Here is a 20,558-nt window from a genome sequence, read left to right as displayed (position 1 = left end):
GAGTTAAAAGAAAAATCATCTCCCTGCCACAAGCAGAACATACTGCAAAATCTATAATCAGCTCCATGTGGGTTTTAAACGTAAGCTACAAATATAGAAGGAGGACTGTGTCTAATGTTCACGGCAGAGGGATCGGCATGCAGGGCTTTTGGCTTCTATTTCTAACTTGCCTGCACTTGAAATGTTGCAGGTTAATTTGAGGTATTTCACGTCAAAATGACTTATGGTTGCAACAATGAAGATACTGTAAGTCACCTCAGTATTTCGGTGTTCACCATGAAATGTACTTTGGAAAAGACTTCACAGGAAAAGGATGATTTGATCCAGGCCATCCCCTCTTCATCTCTGCTTTGCTGGCTACTGGCATTGATGTACCTTGATGTTCTTCACTTCTTGGGGTCCAAACAAGTGCCGTGAGTATGTGGCTCCAGCCCGTCCTTCACAGCTCCAACTCAAGAGAAGCTTAAAAGCTTCTGTGCTACCGAGCTGCTTCAGGAAGGTCCCATGCTTACAACCTGGGCTCGCTGCCTGCTGCGATACAAACCCGTCCTGTGGTGCCAGCTGTGTCCATCCGTCCAAGCTCCAAAGCTCAATTAAATGGTTTCAGGAAAACTTCTAGAAGTTCAGCTTATTTAGGCCTTCCAGCACTCCTGAGGTGCTCTTATCAGACCGCTCCTGACATCACCTCATGGTTTCTGATGTGCCTGCAGGAGCTGCTAGTCACCACAAAACCCACAGCCCAAGGTAAGGCTTCCCCCGGGCTGCCTTCGTCTGCCCAAAGAGGACTGGAAAAGTCAAGGGAAGGTGATAGAGGAAATGAGAGAAATGGAAACGGTTACGTTTGAAGTTCTACTGTCTGCCAGAGAGCTCATGGCCCAGTGTGAAGAACACGAATCCACCAAGCCCAGCCAAGGAGCAGCCACCAGAGCTGGAAAACGTCAATGTTCAAGTTGCAACTCTTCTATGAGGACTGGTGCCATGAGAACAACTCATCCTGTAATAACAAAGTCTTGGCATAAATGCCATAAAAGACTTGCTGCAGTTCTCAAGTCCCAGCTCAACGAAACCCCAGACAAGCTGCAGGCATGGACGTGCACCCCTGCACCGGGGAGGATGTCAGACAAGCGGAAGGGATTTGCTGAGGCACATTCTGCCCCTGCCTGTTGTGCAAAGCGTGTCAGTTTTCTTAAAGAAAAAAAAAATAAAAAACCAAACACAACAACTTTATCTGGAGAAGGAATCATGAAATTGCAGCGTGCTCCTGGCTCCTATATGGCGCGTGTGTCTGTTCCACGGGCTGGCAGCAGGACAAACGCTTTCTGATGTAGTCGCTCTTGCTGCATTTGCACCTCCAGCCCTGGTGGAGTTATTGCAAGTGACTCAGATACTTTTGGGCTGGGTTTTGCTATTAGCCTTGTCCCAGGGGTAAATAATCCATCTGGAGTTGTGCTGTCAGCAATTCCTGAACTTATGATGTAACTTGGCACTGCCGTTTGGATGATATCAGGCTGATATCACTAAGCCAGGCAGTCAGCTCTTCTCTATGGAAGATTAGACACATGAGCAACAAGTATCAACAAAGGGAAAAGATGTGATTCAGATTTTTAGAACAGATTGCTATTTTTAGGTTGGAACCAGAATTTCTCTTCAAATGTATCTAAACTTGCTATTTGCTTTTGGGAAAATAAAAACAAAACAACGTGCAAGGGAGTCTTGTGATCCATATAAACCTGTCTTGCCCGTGATGGGAGAAAATGCTGCAGAATTTGGTGGTTGGCTCAGTTTTGCTCGTTTTCCCATCTTACCTCCTCAGTTTGTGTGCAATTTGCCAATCACAAGTCTGCATTCCCAGCTATCCCCTCAGAAACCCAGAACTTCTCGATGTCTGTGTGAGTCCAACTTTTGGCATCAGTGAGGAAAGGTATGGGAGGAAGAGTGACAGAGAGGGAAACGTTTTTTCTGCTGAAGTAGTCCTTGAGGTAACAGGCAGGTTGGGAACAGCAGCGCTGCCCAGGACAGGAGGAAAGAGGACAAAGATGAGCTGGGATTTTTCAGGGAGAAGACCATAAAGCTCAGCCCAGAGAGCAGAGCTGACCAGGAGAGAGGAGGATGGGAGCTGTGACCTGTGAAGGCAGAGCTCCAGGGAAGAGAAGAGTCACACAACAGGCTGAGAAAACGTGCATGGCTTCATACCAGGGTGTGCCAGGTTAATCCAGACAACCCAGGACTGTCCAAACCCAAGAAGAGAAGAGAATCTGCAGTAGCCGATGCTGCTTCTGAGGTTACACTGCAGGAAGACATCATCTCCGTGGCTTTTGATCAAACTCTGAAGACATCTGGACCACCTTCCATTCTGCTATTCCACTGCTATTCTGCAGCAGGACTCTTTCCTCAGGAGCCAAATACCAGAGCATGTTTTAAATAAGCGGTCTCTGACCTGGCGTTATGACCTGGCTGGCTGGTAAAAATGCCACTGTCCTATTACCAGTTACCAATACTCCGTCATTTCATTTGAATAATTCTATATCCAATTTCTTCTTTCTCCTGTGATACCCTAGGGGCACTTTTAAATCACCCGTTTGTACATGTTGGCCTTATTTCCACCAATAATGGCACCATGCCCTTGCTGCTCTGCTCCGTCCCGGTGGGTGCAGCGAGCCGCTGCTTTTCCTAATGCCTTGCAAATGGCCCAGAGCAGCCCTGCTGGGACCAGCTCCATGCTGGGACGCTTCATTCCTCTCTCCCAAAGTCATTTAAAGCTGAGGTTGCTCAGAAGGAATAGTTTCTGGTAGGCTCCATTCATTACAACACCATAATAAGGCTACATTTTCAACCCTACAGCACAGAAATCAGCTCAACACGTAACCCAGCTCTTCGGTCTTCAGACCAGAGACAACCTGGCCACGCACAAAGCTGACGCCAGCCAGTCTCTGTACCCTTGGATCATGTCACTTTTAAACAAAGCTGACAGAATCAAAATCAGTGCTCTGTTACCCAGACAGGAACATTACCTTGGTGTATTAAGTTGACAGGAACATTACCAATGATGCAAGTAGATTAGTGAGTTGAGTACAATAGACGGTGGATAATATTTAGGAGGTCATTGGGGTTAAAAGCTAGAAACTCCAAGTCTGAATATCTCAAGAAATGGAGATGATAGTGCAATAAGTGAAGTAAAAGGGGTGAATGGTTGCTTTTGCTTGGTAGAAGTTAGAAGGGTAGGGCTTCTGCATTATATTCATCAATACAAAAAAGAAGTGTTACACAAAAAGGACTTTTTCTTTAATTACCAGGTGCTAAATAATGATGAGTTTTCAGAGAATCAATGGTTAAGTTAATAGTCAGTGCTACATGTTACAAGGAAAGAGAGAGTGAAATAGGAAAATGTTTTGGATAAATATGCCAAATATCAGGAGAGGAAGAGCGGAATTTTGTATCCATCTCACAGAATCACAGAATCAATTTCTAGGTTGGAAGAGACCTCAAGATCAGAGAGTCCAACCTCTGACCTAACGCTAACAGTCCTCCACTAAACCATATCCCTAAGCTCTACATCTAAAAGTCTTTTAAAGACTTCCAGGGATGGTGACTCCACCACTTCCCTGGGCAGCCTGTTCCAGTGTCTAACAACCCTTTTGGTAAAGAAGTTCTTCCTAACATCCAACCTAAATCTCCCCTGGCGCAACTTAAGCCCATTTCCCCTTGTCCTGTCACCAGGCACGTGGGAGAACAGGCCAACCCCCACCTCGCTACAGCCTCCTTTAAGGTACCTATAGAGAGCAATAAGGTCGCCCCTGAGCCTCCTTTTCTCCAGGCTAAACAAACCCAGCTCCCTCAGCCGCTCCTCGTAGGACTTGTTCTCCAGGCCCCTCACCAGCTTTGTCGCCCTTCTCTGCACCCGCTCAAGCACCTCGATGTCCTTCTTGTAGCGAGGGGCCCAAAACTGTACGCAGTACTCGAGGTGCGGCCTCACCAGAGCTGAGTACAGGGGGACGATCACCTCCCTAGCCCTGCTGGTCACGCTGTTCCTGATACAAGCCAGGATGCCGTTGGCCTTCTTGGCCACCTGAGCACACTGATGGCTCATATCCAGCCGACTATCCACCATCACTCCCAGGTCCTTCTCTGCCTGGCAGCTCTCCAACCACTCATCTCCCAGCCTGTAGCTCTGCTTGGGGTTATTGCGCCCCAGGTGCAGGACCTGGCACTTGGCCTTGTTGAACTTCATGCAGTTGACCTCAGCCCATCGGTGCAGCCTGTCCAGATCCTCCTGCAGAGCCTTCCTACCCTCAAGCAGATCGACACACGAACCTAACTTGGTGTCATCTGCGAACTTACTGAGGGTGTACTCGATGCCCTCGTCCAGATCATTGATGAAGATAATAAAGAGGACCGGCCCCAACCCTCGGTGGTGTTGGAGCATGGCTGGCTGTGCACCCCACAGCGGAGGGGTTGCAGAAAAGCCGCCACCGTTCCCTTTTTGTTCTGCTGGGGCCATCCTGGCGGCTGGGGGCTGGGGACCCCCCGGCCCTGCGCCCCCCATGCCACCACCCGGGCTGACAGAGGCGAGCTCTTCGCGGCAGCAGGGACCAGGCGAGGCTGGCCGAGCACGGCCTGAGGGTGTGGGAGCAGCGGGGGGCCGGGCGGGGGGCCCCCGGCAGCCGGGATCCCCAGAGCTGATTAGGGTTAGATCCGTGGGGGCCTCCCACCCGCCACGCGACCCCATCTAACTTAAGACGAGATGTTTCAGAGAAATTACTGCCAGGAGCTGCAGAAGCTCGGGATTTTCCAAAGCCAAACCCTTTACTCAAGCAGAGTGCAAACCGAACCTTGGCATCTGTAAATCACCTGAAATCAAATCACCTGAAATCAAATCATCAAAGCAAAAACTGATCTTTTTCCCTTCATCAAAACAAAGGCAGGGATGAGGGATGTGTCAGGTGGCAGGAGACCATAAATACAAACATGCAGGGAAAGCTACAGCATCTACAGAAATCACCTGTCTCTCCCCAAAGACTGTCAAAGCTGTTGATTTGTGCTCGCTCCACCTCCTCTTCATCTTTTTCTGGAAGATCGAGCAGGTAGGAGACAATCTAAAACAAAATGACATGTCAGCTCACGAACTTCGGTGCGTTATATATAAACGACTGACATTTGAACATGAGCTACACACACGAAGGAAAATGAACAAAGTCACTACCTGGCACCCTTAGCTCAAGTAAATACTCTTCCGGAGATCAATCACTGAACCTGCTGCCCCATAAAAGCAAAAGAACCCCAAAGTGTCTCGAGAGGACTGCACACGATGAGCCTCTGTAATGCCAGCTCCTTGTATCGGTGTCTGCTCTGCTACAGACGAGGCACGCAGCGGATGCACCTCTGCTGTGGGTTGAGCTACAGATGCTGCAGCCAGTGCCAAAATGCTGTTTGCCCATCTGTACTGCCCCTCACTCACCTGGCGGGGTGCGATGAGTGGGACCATTCACTTTTCCTGCTGGGAAAACCGAGTGACAGACAACTGACGCAATGGTGCAGTTATAGTCATTAGCCTCTTCATTACATTAAGCTACAGCCAAGATGAAGTTACTTCCAGAAACTATTAGCTCCTTTCTATTAAGTACCATCTTTAAGCAGACCATTAAAAAGACTTCCACTATGTTTTTCTTCCAGCTGTGGATGCTTGAAACCTCAAAGAAGCAAGCTAACTTCTTTACAGGGGTAAATTAAAGGATTTAATTGACTGAAAACTGGCAGGCAATTTCAGCGTTTGGAGCACATGACAAGAGAAAACGAGAGGCTAAGAAGAAAATTGAGATTTTACTTTCGTGACTGAAGGACAAAACCATTTTTCTCAGTCTAGGAGAAACAATTATCTGCTGGGGTCTGGGCATTTGCTGAGTGCTTGCGAGGAAGCTGTGCCTGCTCTGCTGAGTGCAGCTGCCTGTGGGCACAGGCTGTCTGTGTTAGAGGGGCAGGGATTTGGGGGACAACTGCTGTCTTCCAGCTGCTCTCGTGCACCTTGGGACATCAGGAATGACAGCGGCATGAGGGTTATACTTAGTGGACTTTGTGTTGCCTGACTAAAGCTTAAAGCTCGGTCTGGTTACACTAGAGTATAATCCCAGCAAGGACTCCAGTGTGGCTCCACCAGTGATTAAGATCGTTTTATAAACATGCAAAATACTTTTTTCATCACTGAGGTTGGAGAAAAAACAGCAAATTAATCATCAGCTTACATCTAGGGCTACAAGCACCTCAAAACAAGGAGCTGGAGGATTTTCTGTAAGCAACCATGTACATGTAGGGTACAACACAAATATTAAACTGCTTTTTATCACGGTGACTGGTATGATTTGTGGGGAAATTCTCATTCAAAAATTGCTGTGCCCTGTTACAAATTATGTCCTCAGCGTGCAGATCTTTCTGGTTTTGAAGTCACATCTGCTTCTAATCGGTTCAGCTCACAGTCACTTAGCTAATAGGAATTTCCCAGCTTTCTTTAATTAGCTCCTCTGATCTGAGCACATTACCTATGTTTTCATGGATTACACTTAACAAAAGCAAAGTCTCAAGTCAAGTAAATGAGAGGAGCTCAATTTAGCAAAGAAATCAACCAATTCAGAAATCCTCGCATACAGGTTCTCGGAAGGAAAACGCACATTTATCGTATCAGCAAATCATAAGCACTGCGATAGGAGCAAGCTCTTCAGCTCTTCTCCCCCCCAGCAAACAGACCGAAGCTGCGTGGTCTCACGTTCCCCTGAGCACTTGGAGGAGTGGCGTAAGCAACACGCTGTTTATCCACCCTTCCTTCAAGGTTTATTCCAACAACTCACAGGCTCGTTGCATGTCCTCTCTTGGAAGCCTGCCCAGACCACAGGCTTTGCCAAGGGATCTGTGAACCCTTGGATGGGAAGGGGAAGAAGAGAAGGGGCACTGCCTCCACCTCCCAGCCCCCCTTTGCTCGATGTTTTGGCTAGGAAACGTCGTTAACGTATGGCTTCCCCGAAACCCCACGGAGGCAGTGATGGGCTGGTGAGACTTACCTCCGTGTACCCCATGCTGGCTGCAGCAATCAGTGCCTGCTGGATGGCGTGGCTCTTTTTAAACACTCCCTGCTGCTGCCCAGCCATGGTCCAGTCGCATTGGATCAGAAACTTCACCACTTCCAAGTGTCCCCTGAGAGCAGCGTGAACCAGAGCGCACTGACCGTTTTTGTCCAAGTGATCCACCTTGAAAAGAGAAGACGACAAAACACAATTAAGCCACATCTTGGGCAAAGCGTCTTCCTTTCTTCAGAGTTTCCAGCCCCGGTTTCAAAATAATGCCACGTGTGCAAGATGTGCATATTTCTGGTAAACTATCCCTTCCATGACAAGAAAACAGCTATTCCCAGAGAAACTCTGCCCCAGGCTTAGGCATCCTCTTGGCCACAAGTGTTTGCTTTGGGTAGGTCGCTTTTTTTTTTTTTTTAAGCTTCAGTTTTCTTCAGGCTCAAAGGCTGCAAAACCGTTTTTCCCTTTGTGTCCTGAAATACAGCGACGATGTTTTCTTGAGGACTGAAATCATACTCGTGGTGGCGTCTCCTTTACCCAAATCCACAAAAGGAAAAACAGCTTGTTTCCCAGATATCATTTCATGATTCTTTCAAGAGAGACAGCAGTGCCTCAGCTTGTAGTCTAACACCCTAATGTGAAACCAATGCAAGCAGAAGTCAATAGGAAACAGAGATTCCATTTGGCAGCCCCGCAGGAACTTATTTGGTAGGCTTTTCAGGACACGACATAGTTTTCACTTGATGTCTGAATACATCGACTGGGATTTCTGGGTCCTGTCACAAAAGCAGTAACTCGGTGAGAACAGGACGGGCAGACCAGCTACCATCCATCCTCCTGCCAATTAACCACTTCCGTGCTCCACAAAGCATTATTTGTCATTTGCAAACTCACACAGCAGTGTTTCATTTCTGCTTGCCATTATTAAACATCTCAGCCTTCAAACTAAACCCAGCTGGTATTGGGGTGTTGAGCACCTCCTTGATAACGGTAGAGATATTGAAGGAAAGCCTGGGTAGTGAGCCTTTTGCATTGCATTTTGAATCCCAAATATTCCCTCTGAGGGAGCAGATTCACCAAGCGACAGGGACTCACCCAACTCTCAAAATATCCCCATGAAAGCAGCATTCTTTTTTTGCTTCTTACTGTCCTGGCATTATTACAGACAACACGGCAAGACCTGAATGGTCCCTCAGTCATCCTGACATTCATACCACAACTACACAAACCCTTATTTTGCTTTTTGAACTGAAGCTAAACATATAGAGAAACCACAAATTGTTTCCAGGAGGCTTCACTTCAAATATCAGTACGATTTTCTTCTTCATCAAAATATTTAAACTTGACTCATTACATACAATTAAAACTCCAAACACTTACCACAAAGCTAAACAAAGGGTATTTTTCTAGGACAAGTCTGATAGAAATTTTTGGAAAATGTGTCTCAAAGAGATATTTAAAGAACACTCTGCGCTGCAAAAGCGACGTTGCCATTTTAACATTGTGAGGTTCAAGGACTTCTCCAGAACATACTTCAGCAGGCCATTAGTGCAGCATGATTAGGCAGTTCCTGCACCAGACCTGAATTCCAGAATACTAATTACAGACTCTCCAGAGTTACTTGCCTTTGGTTTTAACGTGAGATTTTGAAAGCTGCTACCTTTTTACAGGAAAGCAATCCCACTGCAGCAGCATCCTGTGTTCATCTGATAGGGGATATTCTTTAGCAAGTGCATGATATCCCTCCTGCAGCTCCTGCTCTGCCTCGCCTAAGCGTGGAATATGTTGTCAGCTGTTGGAGGAACATAATCACCTTACCTTGGCCCGTTTCTTGCACAGCAGCACAACAATACTTAGAAATCCAGCAGCAGCAGCATATCCAAGGGGGGTCAGGCCGCTTTCAGAAGCAGCATCTACATTGGCACCAAACTCCAAGAGCAGAGCCACCATCTCCGTGTACCCCAGGTGAGACTGGACACACAAAATTGGGGCGTTGTTCAGAACTTCTGTCCGGTAATTCACATTTGCACCTCCTAGAATCAGCAGCCGACTGACCTGCAGGGAAAAAGCAAAGCTCCCGTTAGCTGCATTTTGTGGAGAGCCATGAGCTTATCGTCAAGGCAACACAAAAATTTAAACCAAGTCCCTTTGCACATTTCAAAGCAAATAGTGAAGGCATAAAATGCCCAGTATAAACACTTGCCAAATATACGGTCCCATTTTAGGTAGCAGGATTTAAGCTTTCACCTGAAAGAATGCGCTCTGAACAGTGCAGCTTCACTTCCTACCAGACCAAAGTCACTACAGCCGGTCACAAGAGCTGGGGACACAGTCCCTCTTATGTGAGGGAGTGAAATTTAAACACACGGAGAGAAAAACTTCTCCTTCCCATGGGATCCGCTTCTAGTGCTGCCTTTGGTTATCCTGCTCTGCTCCCTGGCTTGCTCCCCTCCCTCTGCACGTGGCAGCAGTGGAAATGCTACACCCAAAGGTGCAGAGTATGGCAGGGACATGACGTGGAGATGGACCCCGTGCTCTCCTTGTTCACACAGGGGTGAGAACACAGGGCAAATCTGGGGGCAAATACTGTTTCAGACAGCTCAGCAAGTTATACCAATGCCTGCTCAGTACCCAGCCAGCTGCTGCCAGTGTAAGAAAGCTGTCACTGCCAGGCAGCTTCAGGGAATGTCCTGGACTTGTTGACTACGTGGCAGTGGAAGCTTCTCGTGTGAGCTCTGAACCCCTCCAGCTCTCCTCTCCCTCCAGTACCTTGATGTTTGGGGTATAGAGGTTTCTCAGTGATGCCAATGCCATGGAAAGGCCTTCGGTACTGTAGGAGATCCAAAGCCCTTGGAGGATGGAGGAAGAAACACCAACTTTTTTACTCAGCCCCTGTGAAACAGAAAAGATGACTTTGATCCAAGCCCTGTGTATTCATTTCGCTACTGGGTGAAAAGATTAGTAAAAGCACTTCACAAATTATTATGCTTTCTTTCATACAGTAGAAACCCAGGCTGATAGTCCAGGATTAGCTCAGTAACCACACTCACTCAAACTCAACTTTTATCTCCAAAACAGTGGCAGCACGGGAGGATTGCTTATAGGTACGTCGAATGACACTGGGCAGACCCTCCTGGGTCTAAGGACTTCAAACAGTTTCAGGACACTAATGTTTATTCACAAGATAACACGATCATTTGCCACATCTGACCTTTGCACCGAATTAATAAGCTTGTAGGAAATAACTTGCAAAGTTTCTGCAGACATCTCCAAAGTCTAAGAAAGGCAGGATTAAACCGTGAGCAACCTGAATCCATTCACCTCCCCCAGAAAACGTTATGCCGAGGAGCACAGCATGCCTCTTTTCTTCTTTTTGAATACAGTACATGTTATTTTGGCAGAAGCGATTCACAAAGTTTCCTTATTATTCACAGGCTTAAACTGGATGACAATACCCGAGCACAGCAAGATAAATTAAGGAAGTCTTAACCACGAGCTCGAACAGCATTTCCATATCTAATACCAGACTGTCTCCAACCTTTCCAGTTGGTGTGCGTGAGTAGGCTATGTGCAATGTACAGAAGCTGTGACATCTTCCTTCAGCAACGCTAAGGATCAGACCATGGCACTGTTAAGCAAGCTTCCCCTTGCTACTGAAGGGACAAATGCTTTGAAGGGACAAAAGCTTTGTAGAAGTTAGCAATGGTCCAGCCAAAGACCAGAGGGATGGAAGGGTTTGCACCTCCAGCAAGCAAATGCCAGCTTTGCTGCTGGTTGTGCTCCGCCGTGCGCTGTGGATATAGCCTATATGTAGCTCTTCTGCTATTGATTTACCATTAAGTCTGCTGTTTCCATGGAAACTGTACAGACATCTTTAATTCTGTTTTGATATGCAAAACCCGATTCCTACCTCCTCGCTTGCTGTGTGGCCGTTTGTACCTGCTCAGAGTGGCAGGATCACATTTGGGAAAGACTTCTGGTCCCCTCTGCAGCGAGGGACTGACACACGTGGTGTGGGGCTGTGGGAAGAGGACCAGCAGCAGGCGATGGGATTTGTTTCACCTCAAGGAAGATGCTCACAGTGCAGGAACCACTGTCTGAACCCACTGCTGGGCTCCATTACAGACCTCTGCCACACAGGTGTGAAAGGTGCTCAGAAGCTTTGCACCAGCCATCGGTGGATTTGTCACTTAAAACAGTTTTACCACAAATTAAAAAAAAAAAAAAAGCTAAAAGATTACACAAGCTCTTATAAATAACAAACAACTGCATGAGCTTGTTTTCTTCATAATTCAGGGAACTGAAGAGAAAAATAGCTGCTCCTGCTTGAGGCAGAAAAAGAACTCAGGAATTTCAGCGCTGGTAAATGTTGCTTTTGAGATGACACAACACAGGACACTGGAGGTCAATATTAAATTTCAGTGAACTCGGTACAGTATCATTTGACAAATGGAAAACCATTTTATAATAAACAGTTAAAATAATTCAAAAATAGTTATGATACTACCAAACCCATAAATAAGCTGTTTGAGTCACCACCAGGATGGAGGGAAAGAGTATGTACTTTCTGAATAGCCATCTGAAGATAATCACACACACTATAAAAATCTCAACCACTATTAGAACATATATACTTAGATATTAGTGCAATGCATAAAAGATGACATTTATCCTTTGTGGAATAAATACACTTGACACCGTTAGCATTGCAGAAACAAATCTGCACTATTTCTCATTTTGCAGGTAATATCTTCCTGACTCTCTGTTTCCCTTCTCTGTAAAGCAGGTTGAACCCTTCAGCGAAAGCAAATCCCAGCCTGACACAACATCAAACTGAAATAGGATGAGTGGTTTCCATTTCGCTGAGACCATCTGGCAGGACGAAGGCATGGCCTGACCGTGCACGTTTCATTCAAACAACCTTGCCAAGCCCACAGAATCCTGATTTTCAAACAGGCTTAGTTTTTTTTTTTTTTCGTCCTGCACTCTTGTCTGCAGCTGTCAGCATAACTTCATTTCTAACGTACTGCTTCCTCTGCTATTTGGCCATCGGTTCCTCTTGTATCCATACCTTGCTACAGCCCTAAGGCTTTGTCTCAGCCGCACCGTGACACAACGACTGCTGTGACACGTGTACAGAAAACCAAGAACAGAAATGAAACCCAATGCTGTCTGTCGCCTATGACAGAGTCAAGGATTTGACGCAAAATCCAACACGAGCTCCTTGTAAGGTTGTTTTTCAAGGAACATCAGACACCTTCAGACACCTTTACATACCTTTAGCTGTCACAGCGTGTGTTTCAGCCTGTAATTGCCATTACACGCTCAGTCTGGAGAAGAGGGACACCCACTTCTGGATTACTGACATTTCAGCTAACTAATTTAAGATCAAGTTAAAGACTTCTCTTTGGTTGATTTGTAAAACATACGTTAGCTCGAAGTTTAGGTCTTCTTGTATCATTACTGCACATTTCTCTTCTTGCCCTTTCATTCCATGCCAGGCTTCCCAAGCTGGGTTTCCATATGCTCCTGTTAAGACTGGTAATTGCTTTAAAAGACTAAAACATTTGTACTTTTTTTTCCCAAACTGTTTGAGGATGTTTGTGTCTAAGAAAGAGCACCAGCAGATCTCAGCCACCGAGCGAAGAAGCTTCCTTGCACCCAGCTGCCAGGCCAGCTCCTCGCGGCTGCGTTTCGCTCATCTGCTGCACCCGGCCGTTCCAAGTGGCCCCTCGTTATTTTGCACAACTGCTGGTGGATGTGAAGTGACAGGGATCAGATAAACATGTTTTCCTCCCTGTTTAATCATAGTTTTGACTCTATAGCTAACCCTCATTTCTACCTGGCTGGACAAAATGCTTTAAACCTGTTTTAATCCTTGTCAAGCTTTATGATGGGTAAATGAACTGGAAATAAAATGATATTGAGCCTCGATAAATACCTTCAAAATCAGAATCTTTGTGTCTGCAGAAAGCCGCTGCTATAACATGAGACACTTCAGGAAAAACACTCTGAATTTATGACCTGACACGCTCCTCTCTTGGCAGAAAACCCATCTTACTTGTAATGACTTCACTAAAAAATCAGGCAGAATGAAAGGCTTGAGTGGAAAAAATGCTTGTTTAGAAGCAAATATGGTCAGAAACAGCAGGAATGTGCATACGTATTGGCTGAAATATTTTCTTAAAAGAATGTTCAAGATCTTAAAAATGCTCTGCAATACTCCAGTTTAATGTCTCCTTTCAAAAACTAATGCATCTATTGTTTCACTCAGTAAACACACAAATCCTTGGTAAACATTCGTTAAAAACAAGGAATAAAAATAAATCTATTCAAGGAAAACCAAAAGACCAAGTTTTACAGTGTTTCTAATCCAGCTAATCCAAAGCCTTTCAAAACTTTACAGTACTTTTAAATGACACACTGTTATGCTTATCTGTCACCGGGACATGCTATTGCTGCAGCATTGCAAAAACAGGGATTTTGCCGAGTGATTAGAAACAGAAGGCAGTACTGACATTTTTCATATGCTAATAGGCATTTTCTACTATTGTAAATATTGCTCAATTAAATGTGGAATCTACAGGCAACTTTTCCACTTAATGAAAATTGTCATGTGTTTAGCTCCTGAAGCCCCATTTGTTTCTACCGGAGGAGTGTGAAACAAAAAAGATTTGGAATCAGTTTTAAAGTAAAATGCAGCTGAATACTAAATTCATTGCTAAATTGGGCCTTGGGATTGTATCCCAAAATTTGAAAATTATACACTAATTGGATAATGCTTTGACCTGGGGTTCTTCCCTTTGGCTCTAGCCATTATTTTCCCATACAAGGCGACTTCATTACTATACTTGATCATGAATCCAGCAGAGGGAAACCAACAAATAAATACAGAACTGACACAGGACAGAAATGTTTGACCCAAAAATACTAATAGAACTATGTAAGTTCTTAAGTCTGTAAAATCATACACAGACCAGATGAAAATACAGTCTCATTTTTATCAGTGGTAAGCAAACGCACAGGTCCTAAAACTTTTAAGAAATTCTGTATTTCCTATGACCTTACAAATCCATTCTTTCATTTCCATCTCCTGGTATGAGGGCCAGCAGGCAGAAGAACAACATTTAATTTATGGGTCACATTGCTGTTCGTGACCAAGCTTGCCTTTTAATTATTCAGGCGTTAAACATCTGTCTGAGAAGTAAAATGAATCAACCACCAGATTTTAGTGCCTCTTCCTTTTACAACCTAAACTCTGGGTTGAGTTCTTCAAAGCCTTTGAATTCTTTAAGATTTATTTTTCCTAGATGTTGTTACAGGAACTCATCTTAGATGGGAAGAAACCTCTTACGGTAAGAGAGGGATTTTAGGTAAGAGGCTCTTTCTTGAATTTACAGTCTGAAGGATGGTTTAATTTCAAGAATTTCTTATATACCATTGCCAATTTTGTAAAGCTAACTTCTACATGTTTCAGCAGCCTGCAGCAATCACACTTCTCACAGCAGCCCTAAAACAAGAAGAGACTGAACATTGCCAGCGTTGGCAGATTATACACGACGGGGATGAGGTTGGCATGAGTCTTCATTTTAATTTTTGTTACCTTAAAAATATGTGCTTTGAGAATGTGATGTCCCAGTTCAATAGTTTGCTGTCGATTTAGTTTTCCTTCTTGACGGGAAAACCAGAAGGCAAGTAATGTGTGGCCACTCCTAAAAAGAGAAGGAGGAGCATGTTAGTATTTGCCTGTTACACCAACAGAAGAAATTTTGAAAACAATTTTTGCTTTTGCTAAGCCTTCAACCTAATCCAGCTTTGGGGAAACTAAGCTGGACTAGCTCTTATTTGTAAACCACCAACTCATTGCATATCATTTATTATTGGTGACCACTTATCACTGAAAAAAGATCATTAGAAGATAAAAATAAAATGATACATTCTCTATAAACAGACGTAAATTCAGAAACAGTAGAGGTACAATTTCATGAGAGACGAGGTGCTATTTTTGTAGTTATTTTGCAGAGCACAACTCCACTTTGAAAGCATGCCATCGATGTTGAAGTCATTAGAAAATGACACATTCCAAATATCCACAGTTTGAAAAATGGCCTTTAAATGACAACTGCATTCTCCACCCTGTGACATTTCCTGGGAAGACTAAAGCAACTTTATTTCCACGTAAAACACATTCTCCAGCTTTTCGAGTAACAAAGATGCTTCTGGCAAATGACCTACCACGTTGACAACCCAAACAACGTAGCTGAGCAACATGCAGAGCCCCATTTAACGTGAAACACAATAAAAGACATTGACTTCCTTTGCTAACAGTGGTCTTCGCTGACATTTCTAAAGGTACTTAAAGGTTTTTGAACTTCCAACTCAAAACAGTGGAAGTTTAAGATGGCTGTGTCTTGACTCAAGCAGCTTATTCTCTGTATGTGCACAGACGACATGCGGTGTGAAGAAGTGAAGCAATGCCAATTGTTCTGGGGTGAGAATGGCCAGTATTTGTCCTTGCAGGAAGTTTTCTTCGTGTTGCCTACAAATACGCTCTTTGTGTACCCTTCCATATGTTAGATTTTCTGAAGGAAGCAAACCAAGAGGAGATGGCCTCTGCAAACTGGAGATGCAGATCAGTAACGCAGACATTGTTGCTGCTTGCAACGAACTAGGAACAAATGAGGCTTTTTCAAAGTCTCCCAAGTGTATCAGATCAAAAAAAGAAAAACAAACAATTACACTGCAGCCAAGTATGCACACTACAAGCAAAGCAACTGCTTGCCTTGACATTGAGGGTAGAGTAAAAGGGAAGTTCAGATTCTTCCGTAAGCCTTTGGATACTCTCAAGGGAGCCCTTTTTAACCCATTTCATTTCTGGAACTAAATAAAAATGTGACTACACATAAAAGCAATCAAAACCCCTCGAGCCAAACAAAACCAAACATGATATAAATTGTGGCTTTACAAGGGCTTTTAAGGACAGGGAATGTTATTAGCTCATCACTATTTGGTAAAGCAGAAAAGCACTTAGCATGACAAAAAGGCAAGTAAATATTACAAAAGATGGATGTTTTCACAAGGGTGGGGATCTCCATCCAGGGAGAATGCTTAGCCCCGTCTCAAAGGAAAGCCAGGCTCCTTCTTTTGCTGAAGTCCAGAAGGAAAGTGGAAGACTTGTGTGCCACAGCCAGGTGTTTGGTGGGGTCTCTCCCAGGCCCTGCCAACAAACCTCCTTCTGGACTGATAATGCTCAGATTCATTTTAGCAGAGCCCAGTGACGCTTTGCCAGCCTACGTGGTACTTGTAGGATGTTGGACGTGTGCCCAAAAAAGAGCAGGATGAACAAAACGCCTTTTTGTAGTAAGGCAGGCCTTGAGGCCCCAGGTAAATGTGGCCCTAGGAAAATGTGATGTGGTGATCTTCCCCATGTATTAAAATAATGTCGTCCCCTAGCGAGCAACTCCATCGGGCCTCTCAAAAAGCCAAGGAAATTTATAAGGGTGCCCTCACAGAATCATAAACATTGGAAAAGCCCTCCAAGAGCACCTGGTCCAACCATCTCCCTACCATCAATGTCACCCACTAAACTATGTCCCTGAGCACCACGTCCAGCCTCTCCTTGGGCTCCCCTCCAGGGATGGTGACTCCACCACCTCCCTGGGCAGCCCGTCCCAATGCCTGACTGGTCTTTCTGAGAAGAAATGTCTCCTCATTTCCAACCTGAACCTCCCCTGGCACAACTTGAGGCCATTCCCTCTGGTCCTATCACTAGTTACCCATGAGAAGAGGCCGACCCCCAGCTCCCCACAACTTCCTTTCAGGAGTTGTAGAAAGCCATAAGGTCTCCCCTGAGCCTTCTCTTCTCCAGACTAAACAACCCCAGTGATCTTAGCTGCTCCTCATAGGAGTTTTGTCCCAGACCTTTCCCCAGCTTCACAGCCCTTCTCTGGACATGCTCCAGGGCCTTGATATCCTTCTTGTACTGAGGGGCCCAAAACTGAACACAGTACTCAAGGTGCAGAATACAAGGGGACAATCACCTTCCTGCTCCTGCTGGCTACACTATTCCTGACACAAGCCAGGATGCCGCTGGCCTTCTTGGCCACCTGGGCACACTGCTGGCTCATGCTCAGGCGAATGCAAATAACAGGTTGTTGTCTAAATGCTTGGTTGGTTGATGATGCCCTTTGCACTTTGGGTGTCTTGAGCTGACGAAGAACCTGAAGAGAAGCTCCTGTCACATTCCTCTTTGCTCCCTGCCCCGACCCAGGCTTGTCCCACCATACCGAGCAACCTGTGGTGGGCGCCTGCAACCTTGTGGCTCCCTCACCACAAGGGGAGGAAGGAGAAGCTCCTCCAGACAGTGACTGAGGTGCTCAGGTGCCATGGTGGGCTGCTTGAAATGACAGGACACCTCTGTGCACTGGGCAGTGCCTCCCTTGACATGTGGCTGCACTGGGCCAGCTTTCCACAAAGCAACTAACAGAAGGGACAAAACTTAAAAAGATGGCAAAACAGAAGGGATTTGGGAGTGGTTGTAGCACCCTGAGTTATTTAAGGCCTACTGAATTTCTTTCCTTTTGCTCTTCCCCTCTTTGCTCCACACCTTTGGAGCAGGAGGAGATACCCACCAGTTCACACCCTTTCGAAGGAGACAGTCAAATGCTTTTGCTCATTACACCAGCTAAACTCTAGGAAGGCCCACGGAAAGAAGAAACAGAGCAGACGAAAACAAATGACTATGCAACACAGCTTGAGTTTCGCGTGATCACAAAACCATAAAGATACAGCTGCAAGTCAAGGAGTGCAGCAACTGCTAGATTTTACCCATCCCCGTTCAGCCAGATTACGAAAACCTATAATCACTCTAATATTCTCAATACATCTCAATGGCTCCTCAGCCTCACGTTGCTACGCTTATATTTTGGACAACAGCCAACGCGTTTACCTCAACTAAAAGGTTGGTGGTGCGCATTCATTCAGAGACATCAGCTCATTTCCTTGCTGGGGAGAGTCATGCATTGGGATGGAAATAATTAACAGCAGCTTTCTGTTCCAGGATCTGATAGCGAGCTCACAAAGGGATGCTGTAGCTACCCTCTCTACCTCTGTTTTGCCCATCGAAGAAGAGGAAATAATGCCACTTCTTTGCTTGTTGAACACGGCTGATCGGAAACTCTTCAAAAATGTTTGGGAAGGCTCAGAACAGAGCTGTAACTGCATTAATACTGAGCATGGACTGAAGATCCAGAAACTTCTGACGTGCCTTCTCTTTGCAGTGAGAGATGAAGTGCAGCTCCTGTCTGACACGCAAGCCCAAGGTCCATGCTTAGCTCCTAAATTGCTTTTCAGCTGCAGCTGGTAGGGTATTTACCTAAATTTAATTATATGCATGACTTTGGCTGTTATGAATAAGGCATGTACGAACTATTCCGGAATAAAGTACAGTATTCATGAGTAATACATTACCTCTGCAATGTTTCCCAGACCTTGGCTTTGGGCTTGTTGATAAATACTTGCAGTCACTTGTTCTGTCAACGTTAATTGCATGCTAAAACAGACTCGAACAGCATGGGCTTTTTTTTCTTTTTTCTAATACAGCAGAGGATGGCAGTAATGATTTCTACATCAAGGAGCTCAGTGAAATGATTTGCTTTGAATTTCACCACTGCAGAGTTTATCATCAGAGATTTTCTATTTTTAATGCAAGATTTCTTTTTGTGAAAAATTAATAGCGCTGCCAGCTCAGCTCTGGAAGCCTTTGTTTGCACTCGCAGATTGTGTGTGGCAGTGCAAGCCAGCTCCAAAATGCAGGCTCCCATAATGGTGAGGGCTGTGCCCAGGGATGCACACATATGTATATATAAAGATGAGAGCCTGGCTCCTTGCATAGCATGAACTGGTACAGACGTATAGCAGCTGTAAGTAAAGGCTACTTATGGGGAATGTGCTGTAGGCTGCTCTCTTATTCACCCAAAGCTACAGCATGTGGAGCTGTAGGAGCAGAACAAGCCAATGCAGGGAACTGGTACCTCGAGCACATTCCTCATTTTGTCCCCATCCCTTGTGCCACAGATGGAAAGGGACAATGCAGCACTAACAAAATCCTAGCATGACTGAAGAGCTGTGGTGCAGCATGGGGAAACACAGAAGAAAATACTAAAAGCTTCTGCATATGTGCCTCATCTACACTCTTCTATCCTTCAGACAAAGCAAAGGAGATTTAAAAGAGTATAAAGTTACTTGATTCTTAAGGCATTGAACCAATGAAACAGAAGACAGGCAAAAAACAAAGTGAGAATCAGTCCCTTCTGAACCTACCAACATCTGAATTTCCTGATTTAGATCCACGTCTCCCTTCTTCCAGCTAATCCCATGAAACCATTCCAAAACCCAGACATCTGACACGGTGCCCAGTGAATCTGGTCTTCCAGCAGACGTGTATTCATATTTTATTCAGCTCTGCAGAGGGCAATTTTATAACTTCAGTGCAGAGAATAATGTCTGCTCTGACGAAGACCGGAGCCTCCTTTGCTTTCCAAAGGACGTCTGTCCAGCGCAGCAGACTGCAGGAAAGGCCGAGCTCAGCTCACAGTCAGCTCCTGCTGAAGGATCACTTAATCACCAACAGTGATTTATTGATTTTTGTAGCATAGTTTCCCTCTGATGTTATAATTGTGAATTAACTTAGGAGGAATTAATGTTATACAAGAAACAATTCAAAACAGGGAATGTTCTTAAATATGCAGCATTATTTCCCGCAGAATTAAACACTGCTTTAATTTGCTAAGCTAACTAGGACAGCAGAGTTCACAGCCAAGAAAAAAAAAAATAAATCTTTCCATCTTTTAAGTCACGTTTCATTGCGAAGAGACGAAGGATGAGACACCTGATCAGAAAGCGTCACCTGCCTACAAGTAACGGAGAACACAGCAGCAGGGCACTACCAGTTCCTGCTGCTCTACGAAACTGTAGAGATAATTCTGATTAGCAGGATGAGAAACCTTCGCCACCATGGTTTCGGGTTGTTTTCTTCACCCAACAATTGTCTTATTCACAATGGCTTGCTCATACCATAATCACCACTGGCCATTCTTATACAGCAGGTACACCTAATGGCCCCAATCATAAACCAGGAACCCACTGTTCCAGGTGCTAAACATGCCATTTCCCGGCTAAAAGGGGCTATCTGTGATTATATAATCTTGCTTTTTTGTAGCACAGATGATAAGGCTCAACCCATCAGATGCACACAAAGTCCAACACCCCTGGTCTCACTGCAGCGGGTCTCTCTAAGACATATGACCATGATTTAATACTTCACCCAATGCCACCAGCTACAAGTGCTTGGCTGATGAGTTCTGGCTTACCAGAGACAAAGCACTGCACAAAAATCTGCATCCAGATATCATCTCAACTCTTAGTGCTTCATCCCTTTGTATGTAACCTTCCCCATTGCCTTATTTGTAGTCTAAGCAGTAAAAGCAGCAAAGCTGTGCTTGG

At 45.1% G+C, this 20,558-nt stretch overlaps 1 protein-coding gene across 15 annotated transcripts in view; it reads right to left on the bottom strand.

Moving 5' to 3' along the window:
- The window catches only part of TANC2 (tetratricopeptide repeat, ankyrin repeat and coiled-coil containing 2), a 280,392-nt gene that overhangs the window by 21,951 nt on the left and 237,883 nt on the right, over window positions 1–20,558 (bottom strand). For all 15 annotated transcript variants that reach the window (XM_084496021.1, XM_084496023.1, XM_084496015.1 and 12 more), the window contains 5 exons: window positions 14,659–14,767; window positions 9,825–9,947; window positions 8,874–9,110; window positions 7,047–7,232; window positions 5,000–5,093 (listed from right to left, as the gene is read on the bottom strand). In XM_084496021.1, the coding sequence (XP_084352147.1) occupies window positions 5,000–5,093; window positions 7,047–7,232; window positions 8,874–9,110; window positions 9,825–9,947; window positions 14,659–14,767 (749 nt within the window). The remainder of the gene's footprint in view (window positions 1–4,999; window positions 5,094–7,046; window positions 7,233–8,873; window positions 9,111–9,824; window positions 9,948–14,658; window positions 14,768–20,558) is intronic.

This window comes from Aythya ferina (genome assembly GCF_964211825.1).
Source record: "Aythya ferina genome assembly, chromosome: 23".
Taxonomy (NCBI): Eukaryota; Metazoa; Chordata; class Aves; order Anseriformes; family Anatidae; genus Aythya; species Aythya ferina.
This window is presented reverse-complemented; position numbering and strand designations above follow the sequence as displayed.